Raw genomic sequence first — 14,788 nt, 5'->3', positions numbered from 1 at the left:
TAAAATTGATTCTACTTATGAGGGGTCTATCATGCAGCAAAATGTCAATTAGAAAATGAAGTTTCTCATGTTTGTACTTGAAACTCAGGGGGCTATGAAGTTAAGCCACTGTAAAAAATGTAAAAACCAAGCAGAAAGCTGATTGCTTTAGACTCTATATAGAATATATATTTGATACAAAATTCCTGTGAAATGTCAACAAAAAAGTTTTGGGGACATAACTTAATGAGATATAGCTCAATATTGTAAGAGAGAAAAGAATGCTCAATATATTTTAAAATAGGCTTAGTGGAAGGGGGAAGAGAATAGCATTTTTTGACAAGAAGATACTCCACTCCACATGGATGTGGAAATTAAACTTCAGGAGGAACAGAAATAATAAGGAAATAAAATAAAGGGACAAAAGAAGGAAAACTATTGGAAAATTTTGTAGAGTTTCCTTGACATTCTGATAAACATTGTAAGGCTATCATAAAGATAACGCACAGTGTTCATTGGAGAGGGACTTCAACTATGTGAACTTTTTCCCAAGGGAGAGTATCTGAAAACATGCTAAATATATTGGTAATAAGTGCCAGAATGAATGGCCAGAGGATACCAGGAAAGCAGTAAGTGTTAGAATATCAGGGATACCTAGAATTAATCTTCATCAGTGTGGAAAAACCGATTGGTGGTACAAAAGTGTTAGGGCAATTAGAAAAATAGTGTCCATGCAATCACCGCGGTCCTTCTTTTCTGTTTGCTAGTTTTCTGCCTGCTTCACTGACACCTTACAGATTCCCTTTCCAGCTAAGGAGGGGCTCTGAGGGCAATTCCTGGATTGGGGTTCTGTGAAGTAGGTCATAGGGGTAAGGTGAAAGTCATTCACAGCTTGTAGAATACTAAGAGAAAGATTAGAAAGTCAGGAACAAAGGGTAAGCCTGGGATTACCCAAAATATTCTATTAACACCTCCATTTGAGGAAGAAGGGCTGAGATGCTGAAACTGGGATCAAGGCTACAGACCAGGTACCTGTGCCCCAGCTGGGGAGGCTTTTGAGAGCATTCCTAAAATCACTGACCTGGGAGCATTTACTTTAGCCCTGCAGGCAATAGCCCTTCAAACATCACCCAACGCTTACATTATTTTTTTTAAGGATTTTATTATTTTTCTCTTCTCCTATTGAAAAAAGGAAAAAAAGTCATTCCAATGATTTTTCTAATCAATGCATCTTGACAACTCTCAAATCTTTGCCTGTAGCCTCATCCTTTCTTTTGAACTCAACTTCTTATTTCCATTTGGGCATCTTAAAAGTAATTTAGAGGAAAACTCTCTAAAGTTATCTTACAGCCCAAACTTCTTGCTCTTCTTATTTAAAATCTGAAGCTTTTAATATCACTGTCTACCAAATATTCCAAGGTAGAATTATTCTTCACTGTTTCCTTACTTTCATGGTCCCCTATATTGAGTTGATCACCACTGATACTTCATGAACATCTCTCAGGTCTTTACCACTGTTTTGTTATTATTCCAGCTTTCAGGCTTATCTCAATTCCTCATCACATTTTATCTTTAATATTAAAATTGTCTCCATCCTTGGCCTTTCTTCTCTCTAATTCAGTATGTGTATAAGTGTTGTCCTTCTATAAAACCAACAAGATTGGATCAAATTCTGCCTTGATGATTTATCATTTCTTCTCTGTAGGATAACTGAGGATAAAGAATCATTTAAATAGCATGGATAGTACTAACTTGTATGAATTGTATGAATATATCACAACTGATTTACCCATTCTACTATTGATGAATATTTGGGTTGTGTCCAACTTTTGGCTAAAGTGAATAGTGTTGCTGTGATCCTTAGAACATATGTATACATGTAATCAAAAACACAAGGAGGGATCACCTCACACCGGTCGGAATGGTATCATCCAAAAGACAAGAGATAAGGGTTGTCAAGGATGTGGCGAAATTGAAACTCTGTGCACTGCTGGTGGGAATGTAAGCTAGTATAGCCACTATGGAAAACAGTATGGATGTTCCTCAAAAAATGAAAAATAAAACTATCATGTGATTTAGCAATTTCACTTTTGGGTATATATCCAAGGGAAATGAAAACAGATTCCTGAAGAGATATTTGTACTTTCCTGTTCACAATAGCATTATTTACAGAAGCCAAGATATGGAAACAATCTAAGTGCCTGCAAATGGATGAATTGATAAAGAAGATGCACACACATGCACGCACAGAAATATTATATATGCACACAATTGAATATATAACACACATACACACACAATGGGATATTATTCAGCCACAAGGAAAAGGAAATCCTTTTTCCATATGGATATTCAATGGAACCAGTATTCCTTATCCCCCACTGCCCTGGAGTCATCTTTGCCATATATAAATTGGTCAATTTAGTGTGGGTGTGTTTATGGATTCTCATCTGTTTCTTTGATCTATTTGTCTATTATTTTGCAATACTGTCTTCAATTTCTGCAGTTTTACAATAAGAAATGGTAACTGATACTAAAAGTTCTTCCAGTCTATTCTTCTACAAGTTATATGATTTTTCCTGGACTTTGTATATCTATATAGATTTTAGAATCAGTTAATCAATTTCCACCAGAAAAGACAAACAAGCAAACACCCCCTCACAACCCCCTCCCACCCCCTGCCCCGCCAAGCCGTCTTCTGGGATTTTGACTGAAAATACATTAAATCTACCGATCAGTTTTGGGAGAATGGCCTTCTTACATATTATTATTTCTTCCAATTCTTGAGTATGTCATACACTTTATTTAGGTGTTTATTTCTCTCAATAAAGTTTTGTAGTTTTCAAGATACAGACTCTATATATTTTGTTAGATTTATTTCCAGATAGTTTTTGTTTTATGCTATTATAAAAGTTATTTATCTTTTAAATTTTTCTTTTACATTTTATGTTGCTGATATATAGGTGTACAATCGATTTTTGGTATATTGATCTTGCCTTTAGTGATCTTGCTAAATTAACTCATACATTTAATAATTAGTCTACATATTCTTTTGGATTTACTATATATGTAATCATATAGCTTACAAATAATGACAGTTTATTTCTTCCTATAATATTCTTATACCTTTCATTTATTTCTTCATGTTTTTCTTCAATGACTGGGACCTCCAGATACCTTTCTCCAATATTTGAGGGAAGCTTTCAATAATTCACTATTAACTATGATATTTTTAGATACTGTTCTAGAATTTCCCATCCATCCCTTGCTTATGAAAAGTTTTTTTCATTAATTCTATTTAATTTTTCTTTATCTATTAATATGATGCATGTGTTTTCTCTTTTTTTTTCCATTAATGTCAATTATATTGATTTTTAAAATTTTGAGTATAGTTGACACACAATGTTACATTAGTTTCAGATGTACAACACAGTGATCCCACAACTCTGTGTATTATGCTATGCCCACCACAAGTGTAGCTACCGTCTGTCACCATACAGCTATTATAATATCATTGACTATATTCCCTATCTGTGCCTTTTATTCCCATGATTTATTCATTCCATAACTGGAAGCCTGTATCTTCCACTCTCCTTTATTCATTTCACACATCTCCCAACTCTCTTTTCCCTCTGGTAACCATCAGTTTGTTCTCTGTATTTATAGGTCTGATTCTTTGATTAATTTTTTTAATATTCCACATAATAGTGAAATAATGTGTTATTTTCTTTACCTAATGTATTTCACTTAGCATAATACCTTCTAGGTTCATCCATGTTGTCACAAGTGGCAAGATCTCTTCTTTTGTTATGGCTACTGTGTTCTGAGTACAGAATTCTGAGATTGAGCTCTGTGTTGGGCTCTGCACTGGGTGTAGGGCCTGCATAAGATTCTCTCTCTCCTGCTTCCTCTGCCTCTCCTTCTCTAAAAAAAAAGAAAAGAAAAGAAATTCAAAATTCCTATCAAAACCATAATGAGATATCACTTTCTACCTATCAGAATACTAAAATCAAAAAGGCAGGAAATGACAAGTTGTTGGCAGGGATGTGGACAAAAAAGGGTACTCATGCACTGTTGATGGGAATGAAAAGTGGTGCAGCCACTGTGGAAAACAGTATGGAGGTTCCTCAAAAAAATTAAAAATAGAAATACCACATGATCCAATAATTCCACTACTAGGTATTTACCCAAAGAAAACAAAACACTAATTCAAAAAGATATATGCACCCCAATGTTTATTGCAGCATTATTTACAAAAACCAAGATAGGAAAGCAACATAAGTGTCCATCAATATATTGATTCATTTTTTGATTGCTAAAACATCATTATAATTCACTGGAATAAAATGGACCCATCCTACTATATTGCACTGCTTGATGAAGGATTTTTAAAATCTGCATCATTGGGATCCCTGGGTGGTGCAGGGGTTTAGCGCCTGCCTTTGGCCAAGGCGCGATTTTAGAGACCCGGGATCGAATCCCACGTCGGGCTCCCGGTGCATGGAGCCTGCTTCTCCCTCTGCCTGTGTCTCTGCCTCTCTCTCTCTCTGTGTGACTATCATAAATAAAAATTTTAAAAAAACTTAAAAAAAATCTGTATCATTAAAGAGATTTTGTATGACTTTAATTTTTGTAGTATCTTCAGATTTTGGTATCAAGGTTATGTAGACTTCATAAAGTGCCTAAGAAATGTCTTTTTACTGCTTACTGTCTTTTTACTGTTGTTGTTTTAATCTTCTAGAAGTGTGTGTGCAGAATTTGTATCATTTCTTTATAAATATTTGAGAGAATTCACTGGTGAATTCAACTTGACACGATGTTTGTGTAAATTTTTAAATAATGGGTTCAATTCTTCAAATATATATAGAATTATTCAATATTCTATTTATTCTCCTGATAATTTTGACAAATTTTTTTTCAAGGTATTTATCTCTTTTATCTGAATTGTCAAACACATTCATATAAAGTCATTAAAAATATCTATTATTAATTTTTTAAAATATTAGTAGGTCCTAATGTGATGTCTCCATCTCTGTTCCTGATATTGGTAAGTTGATGTTCTCTCTTTTTTAACTCGCTCAGGCCTGACAGGAGTTCTCAATTTTATTATTCAAAAGCAAATAACTTCACATTTTGTTGAATTTCACTGCTCTGTATTTCCTTTCTATTCCTTTCTAATTCATTTATTTCTATGTTTATCTTTATTATTTCCTTCAATCTACTTTTTTGCATTTAATGTGCTGTTACTTTTCTAGCTTCTTGAGGTGGAAACTTCGATACCAATTATTACTCTTTTCTCTTTTTTAATATAAGATTTTAAAGCTATAAATTGTCCCTAGGGAACTTTCCTATAGCTACATTCCAAAAGTTTTCATATGTTTTACTATTATTTAATTCATAAGCCTTTCTAATTGCATTATGATTTTTGTCCTCCAATTGTGCATTATTGAAAATACATTGCTTATTTTCCAAAAGATGGAGATCTTCTAGTTATCTATATTATTATTTTATAGTTTAATTCAACAGTGGCCTGGAGCCTATACTCCATATTATTCAATCATTTGAAAATTTTATTTTTATGAATATTTTATATTTTTATGGAACTTGTTAAGATTAGTTTTGGGTACATTATCCAAAATTTAAAGATAATGCATATTCTATCATAATTAATTATACATATGGTTCAATTTATACCAGTAAGTTGTTGTGTTGTTCATTTCTATAGTCTTATAATTTTTTTCTATTCTATCAGCTATGAATATTAATGAATTAAACTCTCACATGCTTTGCTTACTTCTCCTTTTTACATGTCAATTTTTGCTTAGCTTGCTTGCTTTCCTTCCTTCCTTCCATCCCTTCATCCAACCATCTATATCTATGGTAACATATATATGTTACTGAACTTATACAAATTTACAATTGTATATTTTGTTGTTGGTTTAACCTTTTAACAGTATGAAATATTTTTTGTAGGAATCTTTTAGGCTTAAAATCTAGTTTGTCTTATTATTTTATTTTATTTTATTTTATTTTATTTTATTTTATTTATTAATGAGAGGGAGAGAGAGAGAGAGCAGCAGAGGGAGAAGCAGGCTCCATGCAGGGAGCCTGACGTGGGACTCAATCCCAGGTCTCCAGGATCAGGCCCTGGGCTGAAGATGGCACTAAGCCTCTGAGCCACCCAGGCTGCCCTAGTTTGTCTTATTTTAATGTATTTCTTAGCTTTCCTTTGAATAATGTTATGATACATCTTTTCAAATCCTTTTTCTGTCACTCTGTCCTTATATTTACAGTATACTTTTAATGAACAACATAGTTGAATTTTATTTTTTGATCTTTTGGTCAGAATATTTAATCCTTTTATATTTAGTATAATTATTGATAGGGGTTGATAGGTACTATCTTACCATTAGTTGTCTAACCCATCTGTTTTATAATTTTATGTCCATTTTTACCCTCTTTACGATCAATTATTTTTTACTATTCTACTTCCCCACTATTTCTTTTTTATGATCGCCATAGTTATTAAAATATGCATTCTTGACTATAAATTATTACTTTTCCACTGCTGAGACAATGCAAGGATCTTGCAATGGTTTGTCTCAATTCATTCCACTCTCCCTTTTTGTGTTATTATTTGTGCTCAGCTTTATTAAGGTATGATTGACAAATAAAATTTCAAGATATTAGTGTGAAACAATATGATTTGATATAACTACATATTGTAAAAGAATTATCCTCACTGAATTAATTATTCTTATTATGCATTTAATTGTATGTATATTGTACAGAACTTAAGACAATAGTATTATTATACAATATCAATATTCATTTATATTTACTCATATATTTAGCTTTTCCTTTCTTAATTATTTTTCCCTTCTGAGATTATTTTCCTTCTGTCTGAAGACCTCTGTTTAGGTTTTGATGTTTGTTTGAGTTTAACTCTCTTAGCAACAGTTCTCTCCATTTATATTTGTTTGAAACCCTATATTCATCTTAGTTTTTGAAAGGTATTTTCTCTGGAGATAGGATTCCTTTCTAGCACTTGGGATATCATTTCATTGTCTTCTGATTTTATTCTTTTATTGTTTCTTTTAAGAATGCACTATCATTCTTGTTGCTCATTCAAGGCAATGTTTCTATTACCTTGACTGTTTTTATAGTTTTATTTTTGTTTTAGATTTAATCAGTTTTACTATTGTGTGGCTGAGTGTGAGGTGTGGATTGGGTTGTATATAGCCTACTCAGGTTTGGAAGAACTTCTGAACTGGATATAGTGTATGTCTTCCTCACTTCTCCAAAAATTTTGGCCATTATGTATTTAAATAATTCTGCTTCCCTGTTCTCTCTCTGATATTTTTATGAAACCCAAGTACATGCACATTAAATATTTTCACTGTGTCATACATTTCTCTTATGCTTTGCTGGATTTCCATTTTTTTCTGTGCTTCAATTGCATTATTTCATTAACTCATTTTGCAGTTTGTTATCCTCCATGCCACTATGTCTAATTGCCTACTGACCCCTCTTTAAAGTTCTTAATTTGCTATTTTATATTTGGGGTCTAAAATTTACATTTATTTTTAGACATTTTACATTAATTTTACATATTGTAATTTGTTGGTGAAATTCCCAGTATTTTCACCTATTCTCCTCACCTTTTCCTCTACTTATTTTAATATATTAACCATATTTACTTAAAAGTTCTTGCCTGGTAATTTCTCCTATATTTATCATGTTATTATCTTTATTTTTTTACAGTTTTTTTAAAAATTCAAGTATCCTTGTCTTTTTGAATGTCTAGTAATTTATAATTGAATGCCACCATATGATATCATCATCTGTGCACCTTCAGAAATTGGCAAGTATCCTGTGGGGAAAACTTGCCATGTGCAAAGGTCAGTTTTCTACCCGTTCCTTCTCAGTAGGATCTTAGCCCCATGGGTCTGAAATTTCATCTTTATTATACTGGAAGCCTGCCAAAAGCTCTCCTGTTTTTTCTGTTCCTAATTTCATTCTGTACAAGGGAAGTCTGGATTTTCATATCCTTTTGTTGAGCCCAGCACTGGCAAAACTCTCAGAAAAAAAAAAATTATCATTAGTCTATGAGCTTATGGCTTTTAACTTTCCCTCTGTCCAAAATCTTGTGTCTTCCTAGTCCTGTTTCTGCAGTACCCCAGTACATTTAAACATGTGTATTTTAAAAAGATTAATAGACTTTATCTTTAGAGCAATTTTAGGTTTACAGAAAAATTGGGCAGAGTATGCACAGAGGTCATATGTATATTTTAATCTCCTTTTATTGTTCTCAACAGGTCAACTGCAAGATACTCTATCATACCAACAAGTGGATATATCTCTTAAGCAGTACTTCTTAAAAGGATCAATATACTAATAAAGGAACATTAACGTGATATCTACTCATAAGGTCTCCAAGTTGTAAATAATATATTTATATATTTAAATAAAAAGACTGAAAAAATATTTTGAGAAAATAGAAAAAGAGACTTTATTATATCAGAAGCTCATAGAAGTTGATACTGGAATCATAACTCAGTAACTAAATGGACAAAGTTTATAGAAGTTTTAATGTGAAGGTACGTTTAGTTGATAAACACTTAAGAATTTGCTAAACTGACTAATTTATCAAAAAATACAAATGAAAATAAGTGTTTTTGACCATTAAATCAGTTCAAATAACTGCTAGGTATGACTTCCTAGGTATTAGACCTTAATCCTTAATGTTAGCTGTTAGCTGGGTTTTGCTTTAAACTGAAAAATGATGGGGACACCTGGGTGGCTCAGTTGGTTAAGCGTCGGACTCTTGATTTTGGCTCAGGTCATGATCTCAGGGCTGTGAGACTGAGCCCTGCTTCAGGCTATGTTCTGAACATGGAACCTACTTAAGATTTTTTCTCTTTCCTTCCCTTTCCCTCACCCCTGACCTCTTTCTCCCTCTTTAAAAGAACCAAACCAAAACAAGCAACCTTAAAAATGATATCATTAAATCCTGGTGCGACCATTGACCTTACCACAAGAATTAACACCATTCTAAAATTCCTGCTGCTTTGCTCCACTCCACAAATTTACACTTAGAAATTATTCTCTCAGACCAAATCAAGCCTGAATCTCTCATATCTTTTTCAACCATCATTTGGTTTGCTCACCACCCTCCTTGGTATTCACGCTATTATCAGAAGAATCCCCTTATACTTCCCCTTCCCATTCCTGTCTTCCTTTTCTATGCCAAATTCCTATTATTCCTAATATTAAAGTATATGTGGGCTATAATGATATCCATCATTTATGTGGTAGTGGTAAATTGGCAATTTTATTTTATTTTATTTTATTTTATTTTATTTTTTATTTTTTAAATTGGCAATTTTAAACATCATTAGTGTCAGAGCAAGCTATTAGGCTATGCTAGAAAAGCAGAAAAATATAATGAAAACAACTAAATGTTCAAAAATAAGAAAGTGGTTAGGGAAATTATCAATTTGTATATTTTTATACAATCACACTTTAGTGCACATAGTATTTTTAATGGCTTACAAAAAATATTTGGAACATCATTGGTAAAATAGATACATAGAAAAAGTGAAGAAAACCTTAAATGTTTAGAGAAAATACAATCAGGGATAAGACTAATCCAAACATTCATGGGTTTTATAGGGTTTTGGAGAAAAACTGGCTTCTGCTCTTCAAGCTTCCTATCAGGCAAAAAGGAGAGTTGATTATGATACAAGTGTCTGAAAGATTAAGACAAACAAACAAACAAAACAGCTAGTTAGAAGCAATGTGGTTTGTCCTGAGACTCAAGAGAAATCTCTGCCTCCCACCTACATGAAATAATTTTTTTTATGAAATAATTTTTAAAATTATTTTGACCAGTAAACTGCTTCTTCAAAAAAGTCTTACAAAGTCCCAGTATTTAAAACAATAAACTAGATTAAATGGACCAGCTCAGATATAAAAAACTTGATAAAATTTTGTTGGCAAAGAAAAGTCAGGAAGAACAAAAAGGAAAGAACATCACCTTCCAAACCTTCCAAGTGAGGCCGACTAGGAGAGACACCTGCTCAATCATTTACATCATGAGACTGAGCAAACCACTAACCTCTTTGAATCTCAGTTTCCTTAGCTTTGAAACGTAGTTAATCCTTCCTTAAAGGATTATAAAGTTTAAATAAAATGAGAAAAAGTATGTAAAACACCTGGTACATAGAATGTCCTACAAAAATAATGATTTCCTTCCTTCTTCTCTGCTTTTGGTGATTCACATTTTCAACATCTTCCTATATTGATTTTGTTATCATAATAGATTTATATACTAATTACATTATAGAGAAGGGCTTTTTGTGGATGTGTGGGCCAGGGCCCATTACCTAATTAAAATTAAGTTTCTGGTACTTGTGTCAGGTGCCCTGCTATGCACTGTACTAAGTGATGATATGAGGATACATTTTTTTTTAAGATTTTATGTTTTTAAAATAAACACCCAAGGTGGGGCTCAAATTCACATCCCTGAGATCAAGAGGGGCATGCTCTACCAACTGAGTTAGCCTAACACTCTGATATATGTTTATATTTACCAATCTCCCTTTATTATCTGTGGTTACGGTCTCTCTTTTATGCATAATGTAAAGGACATGCATCGTTTTTTATTGACTTGCATTTTCTGTAGTTTATCTCTTTTAATGATCTTTTGAAGAGCCTGCATTTACATTTATCAGTTTTTTTCTCATTTATAAATTATTAATCTACCATTTTATTAATTCTTTTATGCTTTTCTTATACTCAATTTAAAGAATTATTTCTAGCTCTTCCACGTGAATGATTAACTCATATATTTTCATTCTTTCTTGCTTAATATAAAATCATCATATTTCAGCATTAAATTTTCTTCTGAGTATAATTTGGCAGGACCCCACCAGTTTTAAACCTTCTGTAATTATAGTTATGATGTCATCTTTTATCTGAGTGAAAGTAATTTTTCCTCTTAGAGTGGCCAAAGCTGGTAGTCATTCCAGCACCCCAAAATCTGTTATTCCCTTCTTCTACAGTAGCATAATATTTAGTTGAGCACATGGTCACTAACCTGAAGATTACTACTTCTTAATCACTATTGTGGCTGGGTGTTGCCATGTTATTTAGTTCCAACAGGGGTTGTGACAAAATGGTGAACTGATGCATACTTTTATTCTGAAAATGAGTGTGCCTTTTTCTCCATGCCTGGAATACAAATACAAAGGAGAGAGGAGCTGGTACAGTGTAGAAGCCACAGGTTGAGGTGTGTATTAAAAACAAATAGAAGATGCCTGGGTCCTGGATACCAAGGAGCTGCCTTATCTACCCTGATGGCTTATGACAAAATTGTGAGAGACAAAAACAAAAAAACCCAACTTCTATTTCATTTAAGAATTGCTATTTTGAGACTCTGCATCAATGGATGTAATTATAACTAATACAATTAATAATTTTTGTATATTTGCATCATTAATAAAGAATAAAGAATGCACAATTTCTGACTGGAATGTGTTGAGATATTTTTGGCCACCTACTAAATGATCAAGTTTTGTAAATCCTGTATTTTGTTAGTTTTGTAAATATCTTGTATTTTACTTTTCAAAAAATATATGACTATGTATGTATAAATTTTGTATATATTTCTATATTATTCAATCTACCTCATTAATCATGTTACCAGTTCCCATATTATGCATTTTAAATACTAATAGTTTCGCTTCAAAATAAAAAGTTTAATGGTCCCTATATGTCCTGCTTCCTGTCTTTATTGTATAGGTAAATAACATAGATTCTGGACCAAGTTATTTGAATCTCAGCTCCTCCAGTTTATAGGCAGGCTGTGTGAATTTGGGCAAGTTATTTAATTTCGCTTTTCTTCAGTTTCCATGTCAGTAAAATAGGGAAAATAATAGTACTTAATCTCATAGGATTTTTATAAGGATTGTAAGATGAATATATTTTGAACACTTTGACAGTGCCTAACAGAGAGTATGCATTTTTAAAAACAACTAGATATTTGATATATTGCATATAAAAGGCTTTGAGAAGTAATAAAGTAATGGAGTCTGCTTAGTATTGCTTATTCTAGCATTATGCAAACTTGACTGTGGAATACTTTGGTTATAGCCAGAGGAAGAACATGTGTTTCATGGAATACTGGTTTTGGAAATACTGAACTAGATTATTCAGATCCACTGAATATTGCAAATTCTTCATTTTACCATGGGGTACATGAATGCAATTTGAAAGGTCTGTAAACCTCTTGAAATTGATATGAGCTTTAGGTATAAATGAATTTACACATATTTCTATGAAGCAGATCCACAGAGTTAATCTTATTCTCAAATTCTCCATCTGCATTTTATGTTTAATTGAAATATCAGATTAGAAATAGTATAAGTCACTTTCTACTGTTTTATTGTTCTTCTCTTTCTTGTTCACTGTTTTGGGTTTATCTTTACATTTTTGTTAAGCCTTTTTCTTGTCTTTTTGTGTTTTTAACAAAATTCTTATTTATTTTGCAGAACATGTTTAAAAAGTCTTTTTTTGTTGTTGAAGCACAGTTGACATACAATGTCATATTAGCTTCAGGTGTACAACATAGTGATTTGACATTCGTATGTATTATAAAATTATCACCGTGATGTCTTATTACCATTTGTCATCATACAAAATTATTACAATATTACTGGATATATTCCCTATGCTGTACTTTACATTCCTGTTACTTATGTATTTTATTTATTTATTTTTTTTGTTTTACCTTATAAAAAGTTAGATGCCTTATTTTCCCTCTTATTCAGAATATGAAAATGCTGGTGGCTTAGCAGTTTGCAACCATGTTGAATCTGGTAATCTTTTTTTCCCTGAATTTTTATTTAAATTCTAACATCTAAATATTAATATACAGCACAATGTTGGTTTCAGGAGTAGAATTTAGTGATTCATCACTTCATTGTTAAGCTTTTTTGGAAGATTCATGGATCTTTATTTTTTTAAATATAATTTTTAATGTCTTTATAATTTTATTTCTTTAGCATTTCATCTGAACGTTCTCTCTCTAAATGACCTTCTCTTGTTTTATAAAAAGCAATGATTCTTCCATAATTTTATTGAATGCTGTTTTCTAATATTTCCTTTTGGGTTCTGCAGCAAATCTTTTTTTTTTTTAAATAGGCTCCACGCTGGGTGTGGAGCTCAATGCAGGCCTTGAACTCACAACCCTGAGACTGAGACCTGAGCTGAGATCGAGTTGGATGCTTAACAGACTGAGCCACCCTGGTGTCCCAGAAACAAAGCCTTTATACCAGAGTATCCAGATGCTGTTTCCTTTCTACCTTTTGAACAGTTATACATTCAGGTTTGGTCATTATTTTATTTGTTTTTCTCATTCTTACAGAAGATAATACCTAGCCCCACTTCAAATGAGTCAGTTTAGATGGTGAGTAAACTTTCTTGTTCCAGCATGTTTTCCGATAGTGATTTTGAAGAACTTTTTGAGACGTAAAGCTGATGGGGAGGAAATATCATGTATTTCCCATACATTTCACAATTTTTAGCAGATTTTGCCAATTCCTCCTTTGAGAGAAAATCTTTTTAATACCCACAATTGTTATTCTAATACTTTACATGAATGCAAATATCTTTGCATAAAATGTAATCAAAATAACTCACTTTAGTAGGTTGGCATTACTATGATATATGTACTGGACAACATTAAAAGTAATAAGTGTTTATCGGGTATATCATTTGCAAGTATCTTTTCCCATTCAGTAGGCTGTCATTTTGTTGATGGTTTCCTTTGCTGTGCAAAAGCTTTTTTACCTTGATGTAGTTCCAATAATTTATATTTGCTTTTGTTTCCCTTGCCTTAGGAGATCTACTTAGGAAACTGTTGCTACGGCCAAAGTCTGAGACATTACAGCCTGTGCTCTCTTCTAGGATATTTATGGTTTCGGGTCTCATGTTTAAATCTTGAATCCGTTTTGAGGTATTTTGTGTATGGTGCTGAGAAAGTGGTCCAGTTTCATTCTTTTGCAAGTGGCTGTCCAGTTTTTCCAGCGCCATGTATTGAAGAGACTGTCTTTTCCCCATTGTATCTGCTTGCCTCCTTTGTCATAGACTAATTACCACATCAGTATGGGTTTATTTCTGGGATTTACAGTTTATTCCATTGACCTGTGTGTCTATTTTTGTGCCTGTATATATATGTATAATATATATATTATATATACACAATAATACATAATTATTATATACAATAATATATATATAATATATACAGGCACAAATATATATATAATATATAATAATATATATATAATAATATATATTTCTACAGCTTTGAGGAGTATATGTTAAAATCTGGGATTGTGACACTTCCAGCTTTGTTCTTTTCTCAGGATTGCTTTGGCTATCTAGGGTCTTCTGTGGTTATATGCAAGTTTAGTATTGTTTGTTCTGTTTCTGTGAAAGGTGCTATTAGTATTTTGATAGGGACTGGACTGATTCTGTATATTGCTTTAGATGGTATGGACATTTTGATAATATTAATACGTCTAATCCATGAGCATAGAATATATTTCCACTTGTCTGTGTCATGTTCAATTTCTTTCATGAGGGGTTAGTGTGCAAAATATGTATAAAAAAACTTACAAACACACAAAAAAAACCTTACACAACTCAACACCAAACAAACAAAAACCACAATCCGATTTAAAAAATAGGAAGAGGGGATCCCTGGGTGGCGCAGCAGTTTGGCGCCTGCCTTTGGCCCAGG

At 32.5% G+C, this 14,788-nt stretch overlaps 1 protein-coding gene and 1 long non-coding RNA gene across 8 annotated transcripts in view; one reads left to right on the top strand and one right to left on the bottom strand.

Annotated features, from left to right (window-relative positions):
• LOC144318523 (uncharacterized) overlaps window positions 1-14,788 on the bottom strand; it is a 118,822-nt gene that overhangs the window by 44,200 nt on the left and 59,834 nt on the right. For 3 of the 7 annotated variants that reach the window (XR_013384507.1, XR_013384505.1, XM_077905546.1), the window contains one exon: window positions 3,739-3,903. Coding sequence is in view for 1 of the 7 variants with exons in the window: in XM_077905546.1 (XP_077761672.1) it covers window positions 3,739-3,903 (165 nt within the window). In the remaining 6 variants the exon portion in view is untranslated. Of the gene's footprint in view, window positions 1-3,738; window positions 3,904-9,503; window positions 9,732-11,080; window positions 11,215-14,788 lie in introns of those variants that run through there. The other 4 variants (XR_013384502.1, XR_013384504.1, XR_013384503.1 and 1 more) reach the window with 3 other exon arrangements.
• On the top strand, window positions 6,048-14,736 carry LOC144318526 (uncharacterized). The gene is made up of 3 exons (XR_013384514.1): window positions 6,048-7,880; window positions 8,298-8,579; window positions 13,186-14,736. It is a non-coding gene; the product is annotated as an uncharacterized LOC144318526 (long non-coding RNA).

This window comes from Canis aureus, chromosome 8 (genome assembly GCF_053574225.1).
Source record: "Canis aureus isolate CA01 chromosome 8, VMU_Caureus_v.1.0, whole genome shotgun sequence".
Taxonomy (NCBI): domain Eukaryota; kingdom Metazoa; phylum Chordata; class Mammalia; order Carnivora; family Canidae; genus Canis; species Canis aureus.
The sequence above is the reverse complement of the archived record's forward strand: the minus strand, read 5'-3'. Positions and strand labels throughout refer to the sequence as shown.